Raw genomic sequence first — 24,214 nt, 5'->3', positions numbered from 1 at the left:
TGGTGGTGGTGGTGGTGGTGGTGGTGGTGGCCCAGGCCCGAGTCAGAATCGAGTGATTGAGTGCAAAAGTGAGAGTGACGCGCTGGACGCGGTCTGCCAGACTTTAGCGACGCGTTTAGGTACGCTACCAGCTGTTTGCGACGTGCTGATCTGGGAACCTGTTAAAACCACGGGAAGAAGTGGACCGTGCCGTCGGCCGAGTGCACGGATCAACCGATTGCGGGACGCCGGGACAACCCCGCTCCACTTTCAGTCGTCCGTCCTAACGCCGATGAGGACATGAAGGTTCTCACTCCTATTTCCACCTCTACCTTAGGTACCTTACCTACCTTATCAGGTATCATTTGAAAGTGTCTCTCGTTTCTCAAATCTACAAGCTTCATGCCTTGTTGTCCTTGGCTTTTCTTCCAAGGTCTCTAACAAAGCGAGCAAACACGAGTCCAACGGTGCGCCCCATACCTTCTCCACTTGGTCGGCTAGTCTACCTATTTTCCAGCCGACATAGGTTGATCAGCGTCCCTCTCATTGCTCTTCAAAGTACCTCACTACAGACAGGTACTCCGCATTACATAGGTACCTATCCATGAGCCTTGGCTGGCCGTCTACGAATTGGACCACGGGGGTAACGGAGTTGTCGTCCGAAGTAGCTTTCAATGGCGCCCTCCAGTGCTAGACCGTTAGCATCGCGGGCTATCGGTATCCTACCCATGGGAACCGCTTTGTCTGCTTGAGATGTTCATCAGTAGATAATCCTAGCTCGTCACTGTCCGAATACACGCCACATCCCACATTAACACCCCGCATCACTTCACTGCTCGCACCGACGCGCGCTGTGCACTACTGTCTGTGTATGTGGTGACCGCCATCTCTGAGAGACCGAAACACACTCTGCAGTCTGCTTATGCGCGACCTCCTCGAAACGGCAAAGCTTCGATCCCCTGCTTCTGCTGCTACTTGCCCATCACAGTGGACTTGAGAGAATCGCTTCCACAGAACTCATCGCTCCCGGGCCCTTAATGACGCCGCCCGGCCGATGATGGTATAGACACCGCTCAATATCATACATAGCCGCTACCTTGCCTCACTCACGCCCTTGCCTGCCCACACAAACGTCTTCCTGTAAGCTCGCCGTTGGATCGGCCCAGTCTCCAACGGCCTTCTATCCTGTACCTCCGCACCGCTGCCGGCACCGCATGCGGCGCTGTTTCTAGCTCGCCGTGTCCTTGGAACCAGACGGACATTCACACCGCTCCAGCCTGTTGGCACCGGTTCAACCGCTGTGCCACCCTTCTGGGCACATTTGGTACACCAACAGCTGCAGAGAAGGGGGAGCTGTTGCTTGGTGATTGGCTTACCATCTAGTTGGTACGAATTCCGATTCCTAGTACCAGGTACTGTTCGTCTCTCAAATTCCTCAACTCTGGTTTTCTCCCAACCCTTTTCCGCCCGCCCATTACTTTCTTCTCTGATTCCCACGTACGAGTTGCTCCTCTGGTGCGTGCAGCCAGCTGGGCTTGCCGAACGAGTCATCTGCAAGACTGACAATGCTGTGACCGTTCTCAGGCTTGTCTTGCTCGACCATTGTACGTTAATTCGGTAGCTTCGCCCAGAAATGCGCCACCACATAATCCAGCAGGCTTCATCAGACCGTGGTGTTGTTGGCTCATATTGGATACTCACCGATACTTTAGAAATCACACTTACCCTATCTCACCACCAAAGGGCCACCTCAGACGCGGTGAACCGTCTCACGCGAGCGGTGTTGCCATAATCACACCCCTAGTCTGACGGCCCTCGAAAACCGTCTACAAACCCGCCATCATGAACATGTCCAGCAGCGAGCCCATAGAGCCTGCTCCACCAAACATGTTGGACGAGGACGAAGACTTTGAGGGGTCAGACTACGGAGGATCAGACTATGGAGAATCCCTCGCCTCTTCGGGCTTCACCTCGCTCGCTTCCCGTGTGATGAAGCACTCACACGAGGGTGGAAGGTGCGTAGATCATGTCTTCATGGTTCATCCCCTGGGAAGAGAAACGCGGAAACTAAGTTCACGTACCGTCAGACGCTATCAATCCTTCCTGCAAGGCATCTACCCTCTTCCGAATGATGAGACGGAGCAGTTCCGCGAAGAGATGAAGCACCAGCTTGTAAAACGCCTCCTTGATGAGAACGACTATCTGGCACCAATTGGTGACCACCCGCAAAAGATCATGGATATCGGCACCGGCACCGGCCTCTGGGCCGTTGACAGTAAGCCCTCGTTGTTCACGCCGGTTGGGACTCTATAAATCTGACTCACCAAAAGTCGCGGACAAATTCCCTAGCGCACACGTCATCGGCGTCGACATATCGCCTATTCAAAACTGTTACGCGCCGCAGAACGTTGACTGGAGAATCGACGACATTGAAGAGACCTGGTCGCCGCTGTACGCCAACTTGGACTTTGTCCACATGCGCTCCGTCTGTGTGACGCTTCGACAGCCAGTCAAGGTCATCCACTCGGCGTACCAGTAAGACCCCTTGTCTCTGCCCGCTATATCAAGTTTCTGAAATAAGTCTCTGACGTCCCTAGAAACCTCAAACCAGGCGGCTGGATCGAGTTCCAAGACGCCGGCGTCAGAATCGGGTGCGACGACAACACCCTACCCCCAGACTACGCGCCCGCCAAATTCATGGACAGGTTCATCAGCACCTTCAAGACGCACTACGGCTGGGACCTCGAGTTCCCAAACGTCCTGCCCGACATCCTGCGCGAGGCCGGCTTCGTCAACATCCGCTACCGCTTCTTCAAGCTGCCCATCGGGCCCTGGGCCAAGGACCGCCAACAGCGCGAGATCGGCCTGTTCCTCAGCAAGGACGTGCTGTGGCAGCTCGTCCGCGCCGTGCTCGTCAAGTGGGCGCAGCTCGGGCTAACCAAGCAGGAAGCCGATACCATGGAACAGGACATCCGGAAAGCGTTCCACGACACACGCATACATGGATATCTTCCGTGGATCTCCGTCTGGGCTCAGAAGCCGCCCACCTGAGGCAGGACGCTGCGGTCTTTGCACTCTTGGATGAGATGTGTTTGATGGTAGCCAACCAGCCAGCCAGCCAGACAATATCACCCGGCCCGCCCGCGCAGGTCATGCAGCCGCGACAGGCGACGGCGAGGCTGTGGCGTTTCGGTACGCTCGTCAGTGCCCTTTGGCTGATTGGTTGATGTTGGTGACACGGCATGCATTGTACGGCGTGATTCGACTTGCTGGGAGTGCGGGCACGCGCACGTCTGACAGCATTCGTGTCGGCACGCTTCCTGGTCAAGCCACCACTCGCCTGGCGACAGGAATGCTCATCGTCAGTCGGCAGTCGACAGAGAGAGCAAGCAATTCGTCCGCAATCGTTCGCAAGGCTGGCTTGGCGCCAGTCGACGGCAAACAACGTTGCAACGTGGCCAACGCCCATCTTTCATTCAAGCGAGAAACACTCCGGCCCCAGATCCATTTACGTGTTTGCCCCCCGGATCGTTTACGGTTTTCTTCCATAAGTTACATACACGTCAAAATACCCATGCCTACGTACATCACGCCACTCTGCAATGACATTGGCGCTAAAGTCCCAGACCTCCTCTTTCCTCCAACCCATGAAGCGGGTGAAGAGGGCCAACGTCATGGACTCGAGCCCGACACTGAAGTTGGCTTCTGTCCAGACGCCCAGGGTCTTGTGCTTGACGTCGCGCGGCCACTGGTTGATTGGCCACTTGAACTGGATCCGCACAATATCGACGAATCCAACGCTCGCCATCATCTCGGCCGCCCTGCCGCAGGTATCCAGGAGGAAGCCCGACCTTTGGCCGGCCTCCATCATCAGCTCGTTCCATCTGCCGAGGTCGCAGTCTGGCGGGATTGTTTCATCGTCACACCTCATGGGGAAGTCGATATCCTGGATCTCAAACCAACCCCCGGGGTTTAGGTTGCTCGAGACCACGTTAGCTGATGGGCGCCTACAAGGGGAGATGACCTACTCAAAGGCTTGTTGGTGGAAGTTTTGCCAATCCCTAAAAGCGCCCGTCATCATCATACAGTGAACATAGTCAAACTTTCTAGAAAAGCTCCACTCCTCCTCGAGGTCGTCGATTTCGTAATGCACGTTTGGCGGTGTGCTGGAGCGGTCAGATCTGATCAGTCTTTGTTATTCTGCCACACTCACAAGCCAGGCTGGACGGGCGAGAGATCTACGCCGACAACTTCGGCTTCTGGGTGTGCCTCGCCTGAATAGAGTCAGTAGATGTGTCATATTGAAGAGAGACTACTCGCCAAAGTCTATGGCCCACAGCCCTATGCCACAGCCGACATCTAGGACTCTGTGGGGATGGTGGACCGGGGCAAAGTTGAGCCTGTTTTCAAAGGTCAACTGGCAGAGCTGATATTGAAAAGCTGCGAATAGTTAGAGGTCTGTCAAGCCATGTCGGAGCAGGGGCGTACCTTGTCGATCGAGTTCTTCCTAGACATGTGAACACGTTAGATGCGGCTCATCTGAATTGTACATACATACCTGATCAGTGGGCAAGACATATTTCCCGTCCTTGTATCCGTGATAGATTCTTCCGTTCTCCTCACGTGCCCGTACAATGCTTGATCGGAGTGATGCTGTTGAGGATGGCCATGCCTCGGACTGCCGTCTGTTTAAGCGTTGTTTTTGTCTGTACGCGCCCCAAATTACCTACTTCTCCCAGTGCTGAGTCTACATCACTCCCTCCAAGGCTTTGCATCTCGGCATCTTCAATGTCCTAGGATAGACCTTAGTAAGATGTCCTCAAGATCCCAACTCACAGACCCCTTTCCCGAGTGCTGACCTCATCTGGTTCCAGATCAACGTTTGTCCCGTGCGGGAAAACAATGTCTATCTGATGCATCGCATCAGGCACTCTTTCGGTCATGTCGATGGTTTGTTGTCGAGATCTGTGTCGCAGTTCCAGTAAACAAAGGGAAAACTCCAGAAACAGGAATCATCCCATCAGAGACGGAAGACTGTCAAGGCGTATCAGCTTGATATTCCCTTGCCGCTGCCAAACGCCTATTGAAAAGGGTAACGGACGACACCCGTGCCGGCGAGGGGAATCGTTCGGATGGGGTAATTGTGACGAGGCGACACAAAGAAGCAGCTTGCTTGTCATTCGAGCCTTCGGCTCCGTGTCACCAAAGGCGGCGTGCTGTCAACAAGTCCTAGTTGGCCCAACGAAGCACGCAGCGCATCACGGTCAGCAGTAGATGATGCGTGAGGTTAGTTGAACCCCCTCTCGAGAGCCTCGCCAGACCGGAGAGCAAGCTGCTGCTGCAGTTTGTTCCGACAGCAAAGCTTGATCCCAACACCTTTTCAGGTGCTTGGCGCTATCCGCAGGTGGCTTTGGTCATCACAGGCACAAACATACAGTAGCGGCAGTAACAACACTGTGTGTGTTGGCGTGAACGGTGCCTTACACAAACCGTATGCACGCGTCAGCCATAGCCGGAGTTTGTCGGCTTGGAGTGTCCACCGAGCGAGCTTTCAGTGCCCAGTCAGGACACGATACCTTCCACAGGAGGAAGCAGACGTGGTTGTGGCCGACGTTGCGGCGTTTTGAAAGCCGGGAAGCGTGGCATCGTGTCATCGGCCGTCTCGTCGAGAGCCGGATGCCTGCATACAATCATGCAGAACATCGGGTGGGCAGGCAAATACGGCCGGGTTTGTTGCCGCCGTCAACTGCAAGTTGCTAGCTTGATGCTGATGATGTGCGTCGTGGAGAACCAGGGGAATAGAAGAAAAGTCAATCACCACGACGACGAGGGTGTTCCCGGGACTGACTGCTGTCTTTGAGCATCGGTGTAACCAAACTAGAGTGGCTGCAATCCGGCTCGGGAGGGGCACCACGGGTAGCAAACAGGATAACGGCTCATGGGGAATCTCACATCGAATGTGACCACCCGTATACACGGTTGTCGGACAAGAGCTGCAGGATGGAGTTTAGCTTAAGTATTGCTGCTCATCTACCATAGTCTTGGGTGGCATAGTACTTATCACAGTTTGATGTCAATCCATATAGACGAGTCGGGTTGAAGACGTAAAGTTATGGTGAATAGCCTTTTTCGCGTGCTTGGGCGAGGTTGTCGAGATACCATCTGTCTGCTTCACCGAGATGCCTGTCATATAGTAGCCTCTGGCCGGAACCCGATGTCATGCGGGTGGAACGGGACGCTGCATATGACGGCTCACATTTCTATTTCTTTGCTAGAATGATTGAAGAAGAGTAGGATGCTCGACGGACGGAGCGGGTGGGAAAAGAGGTGAAGAGACTAGGGCGGAGGGTTGGGCCACGAGACGTGGTGATATTGGTGAATGAGAGAAGCCATGATCCATCTTGCCCGAAGGAGGTGCTTGGGATACCTTACATTAGCCACCCTCTCCATATTCAATGGGTGATGAAGTGAGAGAATAGACGGAGGTGCGGTGTCTTTCTTCACCCCGGCTGCCAAATTCACAGCTTCCCTTTCCGAGCTGCTTGCTGCTTGCTGCGTTCTGCTTGCTCTTTCCATCCCATTGCTGCGGAAAGCTCTTTCCCTGTGGTCTGTGGGTGGTGTAAACTGAATCAGACAAAGGAAGAAGGCGCTCTCATCGCCCGCTGCCTGCCGTCTACGCATACTTCTACGCTGTTGCCCTCCGTAGAGGTTGCCGAGTGTCAACTGCCCGGCCAAACTTTCCTTCCCTCTTCAAGTTTACTCCTCAGACTCACTCTCATCATCATTCTCTCACTTTTCTCATCTTACAAACTCACTCACTTCCTTATCCGACTCAACCCTCGAAACTGTCCCGTCACTTTCAACAATCCGAGACATTATGGCGACCATCGAGGAGCTCTCGGGCCACATCTGGAACCCGCTTCTGCTGTTCTTTACGGCCCTTTTCATACATCTGGGGTCCTTGAGCTACCGTTCATGGAACCGTCTCAGACACATCCCCGGACCACCAGGTGCCGCCTTGAGCAAGTGGTGGATGCTACGTAACACACTGGGTGGGCAGATGCATCTCGCTCTCAAGCGAGCCTGTGATGACTATGGTGAGTTCAAAACTCTCATCCCAGAAACACCACCAGCTCGCCTAGCTAGGTGATTTGTTCCGGGGGCCAAAAAGGGTCTCAGACACACATGCCGCCCAGCCAGGCAACATCAAAGACAAACGGCCTGTTTGTTTCGACAGGCTGCTGACAGGGAACTTTGCTTTAGGCCCGGTCGTCCGCATCGGACCCAACGACTTGGTAACCAATGACTCGGAAATCCTTCGCCGCATGTGGGCGGTTCGCTCGCCATACCGCAAGGGCGCCTTCTACGAGGCCGTTCGCTTCGACCCCACGAGGGACAACCTCATCTCCATGAGAGATGACCACGAGCACAACGAGCTGCGCGCCAAGATGGCCATTGGCGTAAGTCTGCACTCATGTCTGTGTCTTTCCATACTCACACTGATCCCAGTATTCGGGTAAGGAGAATGAAGGTTTCGAAACCACCATCGACAGTCAGATACAGGCCTTTATCAGACTCATCGAGGAGCGATACGTGTCGACCACTGGTGCCTTTCGCCCAATGGACCTTTGCCAAAAGGTTCAATACCTCACGCTGGATATCATCACCTCCCTTGCATTTGGCTACCACTTCGGGTACGTCGAGCAAGATGCCGACGTTCATCAGTACATCAAGATGACTGAGCAGAGCATGCCCGTCATGATGACGCTCTCGGTATTCCCGCACCTGGCCAAGCTGCTGCAGTCGCCCCTATTCCGCCAAGCCATGCCCTCGGAGCATGACCGCGTGGGGTTCGGCAAGTTCATCGCGTAGGTAGCCCTTTTCTTTCTAGCTGTAAACAACTAACATTACTAGTGTTGCTAAAAAGGTCGTGGCAGAGAGGCTCATGTCGGACAAGACGGCCAAGCGGCGAGACATGCTTGGATCGTTCCTCGCACACGGACTAACTCGAGAGGAGGCCGAAGGCGAGACATTGGTCCAGATCATGGCCGGGTCCGACACCACGGCGACCGCCATTCGAACGACCATGCTCTATCTGATGACGTCCCCCTCATGCTACTCCAAGCTCGCCAAGGAGGTGCGGGAGGCGGCCAACGTGGGCACAATCTCATCTCCCGTGACCAACCGCGAGGCGGGCGGCCTTCAGTACCTGCAGGCGGTCATCAAAGAAGGTTTGCGGGTGTTCCCTCCCGTCACCGGTCTCATGTCGACGACGGTGCCCGCGGGCGGCGACTTCATGCACGGCATGAGCATCCCCGAAGGCACCGACATTGGCTGGACAGCGTTTGGCGTGCTACGCTCCAAGGCAGTGTACGGCCCGGACGCCGACGTGTTTCGGCCTGAACGGTGGCTCGAGGCCGGCGAGGACGAGCTGAAGGCAATGACGGCGCAGTGGGAACTCGTCTTCAAGTACGGAAAGTGGCAGTGTCTTGGCAAGACGGTTGCTCTCATGGAGTTGAACAAGGTCTTTGTGGAGGTAAGTTACGGCGGAACCTTCCTAATTGTCAAAGTAAGAGTCTAATGCCGCGTATAGCTTCTTCGCCGTTTTGACTTTGCCCTGATTGACCCCGCCAAGTCGTGGAGCTCATTCTCGGCTGGCATATTCATCCAGTCCGACCTCTGGGTGAGAGTTCAGAAGCTCGGCTAGGCAGCTCAAGACTCGGACTTAGAGGCGCGTCGATCGTCGAGGGTCGAAGGGGTTGCAGGGAACGGAAACTCTGCGTACAGTGGTGAGCCAACTAATTGGCTTATAGATTGGCATATATGGCAGAGGCAGATTGACAATACACACTTTTTTCGTTGAATTGCGTGTGCGGACATGGCCGAGTTAACCAGGCCAAGACGCACAGGAGATGAAGACGCCCTAGTGATCGGAGGGCGTTGATCGCCTGTGAAGGGAAATCCCGAAAGCGAGTGTCCGCGAACTCCGGCCATCCGAGTCATGCAGGGTGAGTTCAGGAGGGCTGAGATATTCCCGTGTAGTCCTCCATCATTCACGCACACAATGTGTTCAGTCAAACAGGTCACCTGGAAGCCGTCTCGAAAAGTCTGGTGATGAGGTTGCGAATGTGATCAAGTTACGGATACAGAGACACCAATGGTTAGAGGAGGTTGTTGAGGTTGGTAGCTCCCCGCACTATTGCCATCCTGTGGCTTCCCAACGCAGCTACTACGTAGACCTGAGGAGCGAACTTATTTCCCCATGGTCGACCAGTCTAAGCGAGCCCGACAGTCCGCGTGCTGCACGATAATCGGCCCGCAACGTTGTTCTTCTCTTCGTACTTCATACTTGATAAAAAATATAACCCACTTCACAGCAATACGTAGTAAGGCAGTAAGAACGTCCGAAAGCTGACTAGTTACTCCCGTCGAAGGAACCGAATTGACTTTTGCTCGCACTTATGTGAGAAACTCTGCCAAAGCAACTCAGGGCATTAGACTTCTAGAACGAAATGACGGATCCACGACGATCCCCTATCCCCAATGCTACCCAAGAGACGCCATCCCTGTCCGCGTTCGATTTGGGATGAACACGCAGGGGTCTGCAGCACGATGATGCCAGTAATAAACTTCGAGAGCTACTATTGTTGTTCTGTGCCCACTGCCCAGCTAGGCCCGCACTTTGCTATACGACTATGTCTCGGGGGCTATGTTTGGGATATAAGAGTTTCCCATCTCATCGTCGACCCGAAATGCTCTAGTCCGGCACCTTCACCGAACACTTCAACGACTGAGGAAGTAAAGGCACGATCACCATGAGTCTAACAAAGACCCTATTCTGTGCCGTTGGCCTCGCTGCCAACGTTGCACGCGTTGCCGCCGCCGATCTCGACGACTTCATTTCAAGTCAAAGAACCATTGCGCTCAATGGTGTTCTGAGCAACATAGGACCTGATGGCGCTTCGGTTGCAGGCGCAAGTGCCGGCATCGTCGTTGCCAGCCCTTCCAAGGCCGATCCCGACTGTAAGTGTGTTCACGAAAACGTGTTGTTCTCTTGCTGACTTGGCCAGACTTTTTCACGTGGACTCGCGATGCCGCCCTGACCATGAAGATGATTGTCGACGAGTTCATCCTCGGACACGACGAGCTCCAGGTTCATATTGAGGACTACTACAAGTCCCAGGCCGTTCTGCAGACCGTCGGCAACCCTTCCGGATCATTTCTCCCCTCCGGTCGTGGCCTCGGCGAGGCAAAGTATCTCGTCGATGGCTCGCGCTTCAACGGCGAATGGGGTCGCCCGCAGAGAGACGGCCCGGCGTTGAGGGCCATCACGCTCATCACCTACTCCCGCTGGCTCATCGACAACGGGCAAGAGGCCAAGGCCAAGGATATTGTTTGGCCCATCATCTCCAACGATCTGTCGTACACCGCTCAGTACTGGTAAGCAGACTAATTTCTCATGGCTTTGCAGGCAGCTCACAATGATAGGAACTCCACTGGCTTCGACCTGTGGGAGGAGGTCAACGGCTCCAGCTTCTTCACCACCCAGAACCAGTACCGCGCCCTCGTCGAGGGAGCTGCGCTGGCCGAGTCGCTCTCCGCCAAGTGCACGGGATGTGAGTTGGCCCCGGACGTCCTCTGCTTTCTCCAGACGTACTGGAACGCCGCGGACGGCTACTACGTCGCCAATGTCAACACGCAGACGAAGCGCTCCGGCAAGGACGCCAACGTCATGCTTGGCTCGATTGCCGTCTTTGACGTGGCCGCGAGCTGCGAGGACCCGTCCATCCAGCCGTGCCACAGCAAGGCTCTGAGCAACTTCAAGGTCTGGGTCGACTCCTTCCGCAACGGCACGCTGTACCCCGTCAACGAGGGCATCGCGCAGGGTCAAGGTGTTGCTCTCGGTCGGTACATCGAGGACACGTACTACAACGGCAACCCTTGGTGAGTTGCGCTTTCAAGGTGTCAAGACGTTCAAGCTAACTAGCCAGGTACCTCATCACCCTCGGCGCCGCCGAGTTCCTCTACGACGCAGTGGCGCAGTGGAACGCCCACGGCCAGATCAAGGTCGACGCGACCTCCCTCCCCTTCTTCAAGGAACTCTACCCGACCGCCAGGGAGACAACCTACCAGAAGAACAGCAACTCCACTCTCGACTACGCCGGCATCGTCAAGGCCGTCAACGCCTACGCCGACTCCTTTGTCGAGATCGCACAAAAGTACACACCCGCCGACGGTGCCCTCGCTGAGCAGTTCAACAAGACTACTGGATCCCCGACCTCGGCCCGCGACCTCACCTGGTCCTACGCCGCCTTCATCACCATGGCCGAGCGCCGCGCCGGCCAGTACCCGCCCAGCTGGGTGCCAGAGGCCGCATCAGAGGTTCCCGCCACCTGCGCCGCCTCGACCACGACCGGCGTCTACGTTCCCGCCACCGCCGCCGGCGCGCCCGACGTCACGGGTTCCTGCACCGTGCCCGTCACCTTCCTCGTCAACGCCACCACCTACTACGGCGAAGGCCTCTCTCTCCTGGGCAACATTGCCGAGCTCGGCGCGTGGAACGTCGACAACGGACAGCCCATGTCGGCGTCTGGGTACACCGCCGAGCGCCCGCTCTGGAGCGTCGACGTCGAGCTTCCCGGCGGGTCCAACGTCAGCTACGTCTACGTACGGAAACAGAGCTGCGGCTTTCTCTACGAGGAGAGGAACCGCACGCTCACGGTGCCGGCGTGCAACTCTACGCAAAAGGTGGTCACGGACGATGCGTGGGTTGGAAAGACGAATGGCTGCTAAAAAAAAAAAGTACAAGTGCTATTCGCTAGCACGTTTGAATTCATTACATCGTAATAAAGATGGTTTAAGGTCCAGGTAGAAAGACCCCAGATACTTGATAGACCCCTAATTTCCAAACATGTTGTTACCGTCCGGGTTGCCCATCATGCCGGGTCCGCCGCCAACCATGCCGTTCCCGCCCATGGGAAACCCACCGAAACCGCCTCCAAAGGCCCCGTACGTGTCCATGTCGTATCCTTGCATCAGGTAGCTCCAGTCCATGTCGATGACGTCGGCCTCGGACGGAGGCGGGTTCATCACTGGCGTGCCCGCCGTCACGGACGGCGGTGTCATCATCATGTTTTGCGGAATCTGCTGCATCGGGAGCTGCGACGCGGTGTTGTTCACCGGCGCTGCCCTACCCACGCCACCCGCCTGCTGCGAAACGCCGCCGCCCGGTGGAACACCGACGCCGGGACCGCCCATGCCCATCTCCGGCCCGGGCCGGCGTCCACCCCCACCCCCACCCCCGTGCTGCTTCTTCCCCATCTTCTCCGCCCGCTGCCGAAGTCTCGTGATCCACATGGGCTCCTGCACCGGCTTCTTCCCAATCTGCTCCTGCCCAGCCGCGTGCGCGTCCCACGCTTTGATGAACAGGTTGCCAAACGCAATGTGCATGGGACTGTGCAGCGTGCTCATCAGACCCCTCCGCTCGTGGTTCTCGGCGATGGCGTCCCACGCGCGCTCGACCATGGTGCCCGTCAACCTGTGCCGCAGCTCCGTCACCAAGAACATGTACGCGGGGAACGGGAAGTGGAGGTACGTGTACCACTTGTACCCCTGCAGGCTGTCGGCGGCCTGGACGACGTTGTCGTACTCAATCATCTGGACGGCCTCGAGGAAGAGCGTGTCGCGCTCGTGCTCCGCCAGCGTCGTCGCCTCGCCGTTGCCCATGCGCACGAGGAACGAGATGACGCGCATCTTGCAGAGCGATTGTCGCGTCATGGTAAGGGTGAAGAAGTGTAGTGGGATCTTGGGGTCGCACCACTTAAGGTACGTGCCTTCAATGTGCGCGAAGAAGCCGTCGAGGGTGTAGACTTGGTCCTGGCCGGCCATGCGCACCGTTGAGATGGGGCGCGGCGGGGCTTGGGGGCCGGTACTGGTGCCGGTGCCTCCGCCGCCGCCGGCGTCCTTGTCCTTGTCGCTGTGGCGTTGACCGTCGCGCAAGGTGTCGCTGCTGATGGCCATGGCCAGCTCTGTCCGGATGAGGACGAAGAGCATCTCCGTCACGCCCTGATGCGGGGTCGGTGCGTCCTTGCCGTTGACGTGGAGGTCTGTGTCGTTGATGTTGAGGGGCAGCTTGCAGTCGGCGGCGGTAGACAGGGCCGTCACGGTCGACCCCGTCATCTCTCCTATCCGGCGGTCGTAGCCTACAATGGTCCACCACAGCCGCCGGCGTTGCTCGACTTCGTACGGCGACAGGCCGAATGCGGCAGCGTCGCGGTGGAGGCCCATCCGTTGGGCTATCCTCACGGCGATACCAACGAGACAGAATATTTGCCGCGGGTCGACAAACATGCGAACGGCAATCTAGCTTGTCAGCGTGCTTCCTCGAATGTTGTGTGATGACTTACCAAGTAGAGCATGTAAGCCTGGAGGACCATCGTATCACTGGTCCGCATGAAGCCTGCGTTGACCAAGGCTTGCTGAAGTGCGGTGTGGAACCTTGACAGGACGGTAGGCTTTGGCTCGTTGAACATCTTTGCCACGTCGACGTCTTCCATGGAGGTGACTGCCATGAGGTAAATAGCAAACATGAGCGTCTCGACGCTCTTTGGGATCTTTTCGAGGTTGGCGCTGGCCTCGATGATAAGGCCCTGTACCGTTGGCACATGCGTTATTTTGAGTAAGGGGTTGACGTTGTTAATGTAGATTTGCCACAGTTGAAAGATTTGGATAGGTGATGGGTGGAGATGCGTCACGGAGGCGTTTCGACTTCCCACGATGAATGGAAAGCCGTCCTGGTTATCGTACATCTTGTCAAAGGCGTGATGGATGGTTGAGCCGTCAACCTCGTCTTCTGACGAGTCTCGCAACAGCTCCTCGCTAGCTCGAAACTGAATCCAAGTTAGATGTGCGGATGGCAAAGCAAGGTAAGAAAACACACCTCTTTGTGAAAGGGAAACCATTTGCTAAATGGCCTAGTTGGGATTGAGTTAGCTGACGATCAAGTGTAAGGGAGTGGGCCTGCGCACTTATCGGACTGTGATCTCCGACTCCCTGCCACGGAAGGGGATGTGCTCCCCTCGGGCGATGTCTTTAGCCCCTCAAAGTCGTTTGCGAGGTCGGCATCCTCGTCGAGCATGTGGTCATCGTCAAGGTGTGTCGAGTTCCTATCGCCGGCCTTGAGCTCGGCGGCGATGGGGTCGAACTTGACGCCATTCTCCGCCAAGAGGGATTCGTACTTTTTGAGGCGGTCGACGAGATCGCGTTCCTGAAGACGCTTCTTGCGCCTTCTGGGCGGCTGTGGTGGTATTACTCGACACTCTACCCTGGCCTTGACGCAGTTGGCACACGGCTTGTTCTTGTCGCAGCGGACTTTTCGTTGCTGGCACAGCACACACGAGGTCCCCCTGGTAAGCTTCATCGCTGCCATGGGGTCGGGTTCGGGTGCGGGTGGAGGAACTGCCCTCGGCGGGGGTGGGAGCTGGGCTTCTCCCGACGACATGGTTCAGTATTATGTGGATGCCTCTCTCTTGAGATGCAACGACGACGCGACAGTCAGCCACCTTGCAGACGTGGTTCGTCGGCTAGCTTGTTCCCAACTCGGATCCGAGGGGTGACGTTTGCAGGCGAAACGTTGACGGGATGCAGCATGTGAGTCTAAAGAGTGATATCCAATGAAGAAGCACTTCCAGATGCTGCCGCCAAACTTCTTGCCAGGATCGGAGGAGGAAGCTGTATTATTGACCGAGACGCTATCGACGTGATGGTGTACAAGACAGTCCCGGGATAGGTTGAAGTGCCGTATCCTGTATGCGGGCAGTGTAGATGGCCAGGAACGAGCAGGCAAGAGCTTAGAGACGGACGATCCGGATCACAATTCGTACAAAACAATCGAGGTGGTATGACAGAGAGTATGCAAAAGTCACATACGGGGACGTCTAGCCTATGAGACGAACAACATGACTGTCAACTTGGTCAGTCCGGTGCTAAGAATTGAGGCTCTTTGCTTAACTTGGGCCTCTCGTGCCTTCTCGTGTTGAGACTACAAAGGAAACTGAATGGTTGTAAGATGAACATCAGAGGAAGCGGGGACTGCGGTCAGCTACGTTACCCGCCCGGGACCGAAGGGGGACCCATCGGTGCTGGCCTCCCCGTGGCCCGCGCCTGCAAGAGGTCGAAAATGGCCCAAGCTCCTTCAGCTGAAGTGCGTAGTAGAGACCCTTAGGTAAGCCGGAGATTGCTGTGAGATACCCGAGCACCCGGCGCTATGTCGGAAGAGGGCAAGCCCCACCCTTTGCCCGGACACAACATCGACCTCCGGTGCCCGAGCAACTGCAACGCCATGTCCGTACACCACCAAGAGACAAGGGCGAGAACTGGGCAAAGCATCCTTCTCTGGACATCCCCATCGGCCTTGACAAGTCGGCTTCTGGATCTCGTCATGACTTTCTTCTTGTGAGACATTCCTATGCGGGCTATGATGGCCTTGCGTGGCTTCGCGTCGCGCCCTCTGCCTGTCACACTATGCTGCCGGCCACCGCGTCCAAGATAAGCAGGCAGGGCAGAATGGCGGCGATGGCCAGGCTCGCCATATATAGCGATCCTCGCCTCTTAGTTCCATGACCCCGTCCTAGTGTCTCTTCCGCCAGACGAGCTCGTGGTCCGAACGTGATCTGTAACTTGAGATCTGACCGTGCGCTCGAGAGTCCGGACGAACCTCTAGCTCCCTCCCCGTTCCATTAATCAACATTTTCCCGCTGCCAAGCCCCAAAAGATTTGCGCGTGCTGCATTCTTTGTTTACATTTCGTGGCTTCACTCGAAATCTTCCAGCTGCCCAAATCCCCACGACAGCTTCAACATGGCGGACGCAGGTGCGAAGCCCGTCGAGGGCGATACTGCCTCAGAGAAGACCCGTGAGTTGGAGACGTCCAACAGCTCCACGCGGACCTTGACTCCGAGAGAAAGCGACGAGCGGCAGCAGAAGAAGTCGTCCGAGGAGAAGCCCATCGAACCCGAAATTGAGAGCGAGAGACCAACAGAAAAGGCAACAGTTCAGTCCTCGGCGATATCAGCAAACGAGAGCCATAACGATGTGGCCAAGCAGCCAGACGTCGACGACGACGTCGATGAAAAGGCCGATATCGAAGGGGGACCATCCACGGGGCCCCCGCCCGTTTTCGATGAAGCCGAGGAAAACTTCAAGCCGAAAACCATTACCTTTTGGCTCGTCATTTTGTCCAACTTTGTAGCAATGTTTCTCGTTGCTCTGGACCGCACAATCATTGCCACGGCCATCCCACGCATCACTGATGAGTTTCAAAGTCTTGGCGACATTGGCTGGTACGGTTCAGCGTACATGCTCACGACTGCGGCCTCGCAATTGGTGTTTGGTAGAATCTACAAGTTTTACAGCCTGAGGGGGTGAGTCTCGATGGTCACTGACTCTGTAAGCATGCTAACACAACGGTAGAGCATTCCTTGGAAGCATCCTCATCTTTGAGATTGGTTCGCTAATCTGCGGTGTGGCGCCGAGCTCGTCGGTGCTCATTGCGGGCAGAGCCATTGCCGGTGTTGGTTCGGCTGGCATCTTTACGGGAGCGATGATGGTCATGATTCCCATGATCCCGCTGCACAAGAGACCCATGTTCCAAGGCATCTTTGGCATGGTGTTCGGTCTGGCTTCTGTCATTGGACCCTTGGTTGGCGGTGGCTTCACGAGCAACGTCACATGGAGGTATGTGCTTCAGAAGCCTATGGGCTGTGGCGCAACTAACGAGACGCAGATGGTGCTTCTACATTAACCTCCCTATTGGAGGCGTGGCGTTCGTCTTTTTGTTCTTCATGCTCAAGGCTCCCAGGCGGCAGCCTCAAGAGCCGGCTACGCTGTTCCAACACTTTAAGCGTCTCGACCCCTTGGGAACGTTCTTCTTCGTCCCCTCCGTGGTATCCCTCCTTCTGGCGCTCGAGTGGGGCGGATCAGAGTACGCGTGGAACGACGGCCGCATCATCGCCTTGTTTGTCGTTTTCGGCGTTGGCTTCATGGCCTTCGCTGCCGTGCAGGTCTTTATGCCCAAGACCGCCACTGTGCCTGTCAGGATCATCAAGCAAAGAACCATGCTGGCGGGTGCCTTCTTCATGCTGTTCTTGGCCGGCTCGATGATGCTGGCCGTGTACTACCTGCCCATCTGGTGTAAGTAATGCGATCAACATTAATGAATACGTGCTAACAACCTCCAGTCCAAGCTGTGCAGGGAGCCAACCCGGTCAACTCGGGAATCTACACCATCCCTCTCGTCCTCAGCATCGTGGTATCCTCCATCATCTCCGGTGGCGCGACGCAAAAGATTGGATACTACGTCCCGTCCATGATCCTCTGCCCCTGCATCATGTCCGTGGGCCTGGGCCTGATGAGCACTTTCCAACCAGGCATCAGCTCCGGCCACTGGATCGGCTACCAGTTCCTGACCGGATTCGGCCTGGGCTTCGGCATGCAGACCGTTGGGCTCGCGGTACAGGCGGTTCTCCCCAAAGAGGACGTGTCGACCGGCGTCTCCATCAGCTTCTTTGCCCAGCAATTGGGAGCCGCAGTCTTCGTCTCCGTTGGGCAGTCCATCCTCAGCAACCTGCTCGTGTCGGAGCTCTCGGGCATCCCGGGGCTGTCTGCGCAAGCCATCGTCAACACTGGCGCCACCAACCTGCACACTGTTGTGCCGGCGCAGTTCTTGGACGTGGTTGTCCGAGCGTACAACTACGCCTGCACGCGCATCTTTTTGGCCGGCATGGGGCTGTCTCTCGCGACGCTCATCTGCGCCTTGTTTATGGAGTGGAAGAACATCAAGAAGAACAAGAAGCAGCAGCGGGCCAAGCAGCGTGTCAGCCAGCTGAGGCCAGGAGACATGGGCGCGTAGATGAGGGTAAAGTAATGATAACGATTAGAGTATGGACATAAATTCAATATATACAGATCAGGGTAGGTAATAATAAGTTATTATGCCATCGCGCGGCCCTATCTACACTACAATTGGACAGTCTCACTTTGAGGTAGAACTAAAAAGAGTTCACCCCCCCGGTGGCGAATGGGGGCTACATCTCTTGGTGCACATGCTGGGATTTTGTCGACTCGAACTCGGGACCTCTGAGCCTTCACCGATTAGGCTGTTCGTGGACTTCAACCACTCCACCACTCAGCCAGTTTTGACCTGACCCCCAAAGGGGCGCTTGCTGGCTGGTGACAGGAATGGACCTGAAGGGGTATATGAGGGCTGTCAGTCGTGGTGTATTCGAGATGCTGGGTGAATATACGTTGGATGATTCACGAACTGTAGCTGACTTGCTGTTGAGTAACGCTGAATTGCGGGGTGGGTAGTAACTAAGTAATATTCTAGGCCATAACGGGAATAGCTTTACAGGGCATGCTATATACACCTGTTTAGGGATCCTATATATTAGCGTAGTATTTATAAAGACGGACTTTACTTAAATCGGAATAAATTCTATAAGGTAAATATATTTTTAATTAGTAGCGAATTACTTATTAAAAGTAGTACTTAATACTTTTATTATTTTACTTAATTACGAGCTATAGTTAACGAGGTATCGAATATACTAGCTATTTTAACTACTTTTTAAGTACTACTTCTTATGTTATTTAAATAGTAGCTCGTAATTACTCGGGCTTAAGTAATTATAAATCGTAGTACGATTTTACTTAATTTTTTATTTAAAACTATATATTTTTTATTAAGTTAAGGTTAGGATTATATACTAATTAGTATAGTATTAATATTCTAAGTATTTTTAAAATAAAACGGGTCTATTTAGCTTTATAGGCTAGGGTATTATTATACTAAAATAGGCTTAAATAATACTCTTAGAAAAAAGTAATAATTATTAATAATATTTAAAAAAGGTACTTCGTAATATTAATTCCTCTCTATTCTTTTTTTTAAATAAAACCTAGGCCCTTAATTCTATTAATAAAAGCCCTTTAAAATATTTAATTATATAGTTTTACTTATATAAGGATAAAAGAGGCTAGGTCCTTTATATTATATATTATTATTTATTATTTTTATATAGGGTCCGTAATTACCTAAGTCTTATTTAAAAAAAATTATATTTTCTTAATCCTTGAGCTACGACCGTAGTTAGAGGTATATTTAAATAAAATTAACTTATTATTATTTATTAACCTTAGTTTAATAGATTTAGTATAGTTAAATAGCCCGGTAGTAGCTTAAAGATTATAAAGTAGTTATAATAGTATATTACTTATAAATTAAGAAATTGGGAGGTAGAAATAGTAATAAGTCTAGTTATAGGATCCTTTTATATAAATCGTTAAATAGGAGCTATTTTTATAAATAGGCTTTTTATAATATACGAATTATTAGTTTATAATACTTATTTTTTTATAATATAAGTAGCTAGGACTCTATATAAGTTATTTAAACTTAGTAATATATATATAGTATAGTTTTTATAATTTACTTATATATCTAATTAAAGTACTTATAAAAGGCGCGGATCTCGATTTTTTAATTTTTTATAAGCTTTTTTATACGTAATTTTATAAGTATAAAGGGTAAAATAATATTATTTATAACTAGTTTATAGGTAGTAGTAGTTATTAAAAATATAATTAGTAAAATAGAAGTAGGTAGCGAAAGTAATATAATTAATAAAGTAGAAGTAAGTATAATTAATAAAGTAAAAATAGGTATAATTAACGAAGTAAAAGTAGGTAAAAATAGTATAATTAGGCCCGTAGTTAAGGCCGTAGTTAAGGTTATAATTATAAAATCTATAATAGTTTAATAAGCGAGAAAGTATAAAATATCGGCGTTAAGTAGGGATATTAGCTTTTATTTTTAAAGTATTATTTCTAAGTTTAGTTATAAAAAATGGGCGAAGAAAATAGAATCGGTACCTCGTGTGGGTAGATGGGGTATGTAACTTAACTACCCTGTTAATTCACTGCGCTAACATATGGGATCCCTGAACAGGTGTATAGATTCTTGTCTTCGTCCTAACTACCCGGATTCAAACACGAACACACCTCCTGATCTGGTCGCAGTTCTTCATCTTTCATTTATCGAGTCCGTTGCTAAGTTACCGAACACCGGCCTTCGACGGAGGGTCGGCGAGGTTGGTGGGGCCAGAAATAAAGACGGAAGAAACTCCACGCCAGTAACGACAACGGATAATGACCGAGTCGCGTCAACCTTGAGTTGGATTCGCCCCATTCATCAAATATAATTAGCCTGCGCGTTGCGGTTGACCGCGGGTAGCCTCCTTCGCCCGAAAGTCTACTGTCCAGCCCACAAGCTTTGGTCCCTTATAGTCAACATCAACTTCAACGACGGCTCGGACTGGCATCCTGATCTTGTCTTGGCATCGAGCACGCCGCCAATGCTACTCAACCGGGCATGGACAAGGAGGAGGAGATTCTCGTCATATTACTCCATGATTGATATGACTGATCAGCCCATCGCGCCGTTACGCAACCCATCTCAGCCCTAAATAAACAGACAGAGCCCGGGATTACTAGATCTGCCGGATGCTTCGTCACGAATGGCATCTACATCACAGGAAAGCGGCATTGCCACGCCTACGCTAGAGAAGGCAATCATCACCGCGAAGCGAAAAAGAGCAAGCAAGCCCAAAGTGCGGACCGGCTGTCTGACTTGGTAAGTCTCTCGGAACCGCTGTGACCAACCTTAACTGACTCGGTGGTAGCAAGTAAGACCTCAACTTGTGCTTGGCCTCTCACCGATACTAACTCGACCCCTAGAATCAGACGCATCAAGTGCGGAGAGGAGCGGCCCGCTTGTTCGCGTTGCACGTCAACAGGCCGGGCTTGCGACGGCTACGATAAAGGCCTGCCAGTTCGGCCAAGAGACAGCGATGCTCTTGTTCCCCAGGCTCTACTCATCCGAGTCTTGTCTGAGAGCCAGAACCCTCGATTGCTGCGTCCCCTCGTTGCCGACATTGACGGTACACACACGGAGCGCGTCTACTTCCACCGCTTCCGCCGCATGGCAGAGGCCGGCCTCTCCAACCATGTCACGAATCTCACCAGTTTCTGGAGCCGATTCGCAACCCAGCTAAGCCACTCGGACGACGCCGTGAAGCACGCCATTGTCGCCCTCGGCTCTGCCCATCACATGTATCAGACAGCTCCTCCTCGTGGCGGAGAGGCGCCTCCCCGCGAGCTCGAAATCTTCACTATCCAGCAGTACGGCACGGCCATGTCCAAGCTCTCCAGCTATGCCCACGTTCCGATGAAGGACAGGATCACCGTCACTCTCCTCTGCTGCGTGTCCTTTGTCTGCATCGAGTCCTTGCGGAATAACTGGCGACCAGCGCTGACACATCTTTCGAACGGCCTGCGCATCATTGAGAGTCTTCCCATGAGCAAGCTCAACGAGCTGCGAGACGCTGTGCCCCCTCATGCTAGCGCAGACCCCTCGGAAGACGTCCTGTCAATGGACTACATCCTGAGACTCTTCGCCACCTGGGAGATCTCGTGCGCGCTCTTTGCTGAGAACTTCAAGCCCGTTATCGCCATCAAGCTGTATGAGGGGAGAGAGCTCGACGACACGCTGCTGGACGAGTTCGAGACCATAGCGGATGCTCATCGAGCCATCGTGCAATACACGCGTGACGTGTTTGCCCTGGTCTGGCTGACAAAGGAGCAACAAGGCGACGACGAGTTCTGGGCTCGCCCCGTACCGCACCGCCAGCACGAGATCCTCATGGAACGGGGCAATCACCTGACGGGTCTCTTCCAACGCTTCATGGAAAGGCCCCAAGCCCCCGCGAGCGGTACCGAAGAGCACCACTCCATCTGCCTCGACATGCTCCACTACAAGTGCGCGCGTCTGATATGTCAGACGCTGCATCAGAAGCCGCACCAGAGGCAGCAATCGCCCGACGTTGTCGCCCAGCACGCGGAGCTCGTGTCGTTAGCTGCCCTGCTACACCAAGGGCTGGTTGCCAAGCAGCGCGAATCTGGGGCAATGCCTCGATCGTTTACGCTCGATATCGGGATTATACCGCCTCTCTACTTTATACTCGTTACCTGTCAAGATCCCGTTATCCAGGGGAAAGCCCTTGGGGTGCTGCGAAACTACCCGCAGCGAGAAAATCTCTGGGACGGCAACTTTGTGCGCAATTTGTTGGTCACTGTTGAGAATGTCAGCTACGGACCGGTCCATCCCCTCAAGGATGTACCGCATTCGCTTGCGTTTGGCAAAGGCATCCCGGCGCTCTATGAGAAGCTACAGGAGCTGCGCATCAACGTTGAAGGGGGTAATTAACATGGGTGGTATTTGATTTAGATGAAATGACACAGCATATCCTTGAATTTGCATTGTTCTTTAACACTTTCAATGACTGATTGAGACCCTGGAGCGTGTGTTTGGACTGTTTGTTCTGTGTCGCTATGTCTTGATACATCAGAGACATGGTTTGGGTTGTTGTGAGATCAACTGTCTTTATTTCAGGCTTAATAAACTTGGAAATCCGTTAATACTCATTATTCTCCAACCTATAGACGCCTTTGTAATTGCAAATTGGCCTTTGGCCCCTCTGTTGATTGTATGTTTGACTGAAGTTGAGGTTGTCACCAGATCGGTACGTACCGGAGCTAAATGCGCGGGGCAGAGCTCCCTCGCTCGACCTTCAACTCGGTCGCATCTACAACACCACGACCTCGTTGTGCGAGTACTGTAACCAGCTCCCCATCACCCAATTCGGCACAAGATGGCGACGTACCCTCACGAAGTACCTGCAATTGCCGAAGAAAAGACCGGATTCGACCTAAACCTCCAGCATGGACACCAGGACCTCGTCCAGGCCGTCGCCTTCAACGCCTACGGCGACCGGTGCGCGACAGGGTCCGTAGACGGCAAGATCAAGGTCTTCAACCGGCACAAGGACGGCGTCTGGCACCACTGCGATACATGGGGTGCCCACGGCGGCGAGATCCTCGAGGTATGAACACAGGAGACGCAAGCAAAACGAAATCGCTGACCTCTGCCTCTTCGCCCCAGCTCCAATGGCTCCCCCCGACAGTCTACCCGAACCTCATCGCCTCCCTCGGCATAGAAGGCCGCTTCAAGCTGTGGGCGGAAGACCCATCAGCAGCACCGGGCCGCCGATTCAGCGCCAGCAGCCGCGCGACGACGAGCAAAGCCGCCTACGAAATGCGCTCTCCCAAATACCCCTACCGCTCCTTTTCCATGAAACACAACGAAGAGACGCGGCACACGTACCTCGCCCTGCTCTCCACTGAGGGCCGTCTGGTGGTCTACGAGAATGAACAGCCCGAAAACATGTCGGAATACACACAAATCGACGAGCTGAGCATCTGCCCCAAGCCGAGCCGCGGCGAGGAGATTAGCTTCAAGGTCCGCTTCGACCCGAACCTGGACCCGTGCTACAACGCCCTGCGGGCGGGTGTGGCGAGCGACTCCTTGGGGCTGGTCGTGGCAGGCATGTCGTCGGTCAAGATCTACCGCTCGAGGGACGTGATTGCGACTTCGTATGGCGTGGCGCAGACACAACGAGAGTTCTACCTTGCCGTCGAGGTGGGTGTCCACCGCGGCCTCGTGCGCGACGTGGCGTGGGCGACGGGCAACATTCGAGGGTACGACACCATCGCGACGGCGTGCCAGGACGGCTGCGTGCGCGTGTTCCGCATCGACACGCCGCACTCGGCCGACGACGGCAAGACGTGGGCCACGACGGAGCTCACCAAGCACGAAAATCACTATGCGCAAGCAGCGGCAAAGGCGGGAGGGCAGACGAACGATAAGCAACAGCAACAGCAGCATCAATCGGGACTCAGCGCAAGCCTGGCAAAGTCTGGCTCGCATGCGGAACGGCATTTTTCGGGGCAGCCGGGCCAAGTGAAGCACGTCTTTAAGGAAGTCGCCAAGCTCGACAGCCACCGCACGCCCGTCTGGCGCGTCGGGTTTGACGATGACGGACAGATCCTGGCCAGTACTGGTGATGATGGCAAGCTTGTGTGCTACCGGCAGACCCCGAGCGGCACATGGGCCAAGAGTTCCGAGTTGGCCATGGTGAAGACGAGAATGGCAACGGTTTGAGCGTATGATGATGTTAATTGGGCTGGCAGGTAGATGAGTCCTGGAGAATCCGGCACCGTATGTCACCAAGGCTGAGTACTTTGAGTATTGTGCCGTAAGTCACCGGCCTCGTAATCACTGT

General features: G+C 53.9%; 8 protein-coding genes across 8 annotated transcripts; 5 read left to right on the top strand and 3 right to left on the bottom strand.

Moving 5' to 3' along the window:
- Positions 1–950: 950 nt before the first annotated feature.
- Positions 951–1,530, bottom strand: CTAM01_07663 (uncharacterized protein; the record flags this gene model as incomplete). The annotated part of the gene is made up of 2 exons (XM_060523685.1): positions 951–1,012; positions 1,179–1,530. The coding sequence occupies 2 exons, from the start codon at positions 1,528–1,530 to the stop codon at positions 951–953; spliced, it is 414 nt and encodes a 137-aa protein (XP_060381739.1).
- A 291-nt stretch (positions 1,531–1,821) lies between these two features.
- Positions 1,822–3,030, top strand: CTAM01_07662 (methyltransferase domain-containing protein; the record flags this gene model as incomplete). The annotated part of the gene is made up of 4 exons (XM_060523684.1): positions 1,822–1,994; positions 2,067–2,254; positions 2,310–2,514; positions 2,577–3,030. The coding sequence occupies 4 exons, from the start codon at positions 1,822–1,824 to the stop codon at positions 3,028–3,030; spliced, it is 1,020 nt and encodes a 339-aa protein (XP_060381738.1).
- Positions 3,031–3,511: 481 nt separating this feature from the next.
- Positions 3,512–4,922, bottom strand: CTAM01_07661 (methyltransferase; the record flags this gene model as incomplete). Its single annotated transcript, XM_060523683.1, has 7 exons — positions 3,512–3,959; positions 4,008–4,145; positions 4,193–4,253; positions 4,468–4,486; positions 4,538–4,657; positions 4,710–4,772; positions 4,839–4,922. The coding sequence occupies 7 exons, from the start codon at positions 4,920–4,922 to the stop codon at positions 3,512–3,514; spliced, it is 933 nt and encodes a 310-aa protein (XP_060381737.1).
- Positions 4,923–6,856: 1,934 nt separating this feature from the next.
- Positions 6,857–8,686, top strand: CTAM01_07660 (cytochrome P450; the record flags this gene model as incomplete). The annotated part of the gene is made up of 5 exons (XM_060523682.1): positions 6,857–7,076; positions 7,243–7,439; positions 7,489–7,847; positions 7,894–8,515; positions 8,573–8,686. The coding sequence occupies 5 exons, from the start codon at positions 6,857–6,859 to the stop codon at positions 8,684–8,686; spliced, it is 1,512 nt and encodes a 503-aa protein (XP_060381736.1).
- Positions 8,687–9,794: 1,108 nt separating this feature from the next.
- CTAM01_07659 (glycosyl hydrolase family 15) lies at positions 9,795–11,772 on the top strand (the record flags this gene model as incomplete). Its single annotated transcript, XM_060523681.1, has 4 exons — positions 9,795–10,002; positions 10,050–10,419; positions 10,468–10,923; positions 10,971–11,772. 4 exons carry the CDS (start codon positions 9,795–9,797, stop codon positions 11,770–11,772), a joined length of 1,836 nt encoding a protein of 611 aa, XP_060381735.1.
- A 105-nt stretch (positions 11,773–11,877) lies between these two features.
- On the bottom strand, positions 11,878–14,479 carry CTAM01_07658 (fungal specific transcription factor domain-containing protein; the record flags this gene model as incomplete). The annotated part of the gene is made up of 4 exons (XM_060523680.1): positions 11,878–13,341; positions 13,386–13,868; positions 13,919–13,952; positions 14,007–14,479. The coding sequence occupies 4 exons, from the start codon at positions 14,477–14,479 to the stop codon at positions 11,878–11,880; spliced, it is 2,454 nt and encodes an 817-aa protein (XP_060381734.1).
- Positions 14,480–15,836: 1,357 nt separating this feature from the next.
- On the top strand, positions 15,837–17,886 carry CTAM01_07657 (major facilitator superfamily transporter; the record flags this gene model as incomplete). The annotated part of the gene is made up of 4 exons (XM_060523679.1): positions 15,837–16,399; positions 16,449–16,712; positions 16,762–17,168; positions 17,216–17,886. 4 exons carry the CDS (start codon positions 15,837–15,839, stop codon positions 17,884–17,886), a joined length of 1,905 nt encoding a protein of 634 aa, XP_060381733.1.
- A 2,665-nt stretch (positions 17,887–20,551) lies between these two features.
- CTAM01_07656 (nuclear pore protein) lies at positions 20,552–24,093 on the top strand (the record flags this gene model as incomplete). Its single annotated transcript, XM_060523678.1, has 4 exons — positions 20,552–20,667; positions 20,721–22,291; positions 22,719–22,975; positions 23,035–24,093. 4 exons carry the CDS (start codon positions 20,552–20,554, stop codon positions 24,091–24,093), a joined length of 3,003 nt encoding a protein of 1,000 aa, XP_060381732.1.
- Positions 24,094–24,214: the final 121 nt, after the last annotated feature.

This window comes from Colletotrichum tamarilloi (genome assembly GCF_030869305.1).
Source record: "Colletotrichum tamarilloi strain Tom-12 chromosome Unknown Scaffold_24.1, whole genome shotgun sequence".
Classification (NCBI taxonomy): domain Eukaryota; kingdom Fungi; phylum Ascomycota; class Sordariomycetes; order Glomerellales; family Glomerellaceae; genus Colletotrichum; species Colletotrichum tamarilloi.
This window is presented reverse-complemented; position numbering and strand designations above follow the sequence as displayed.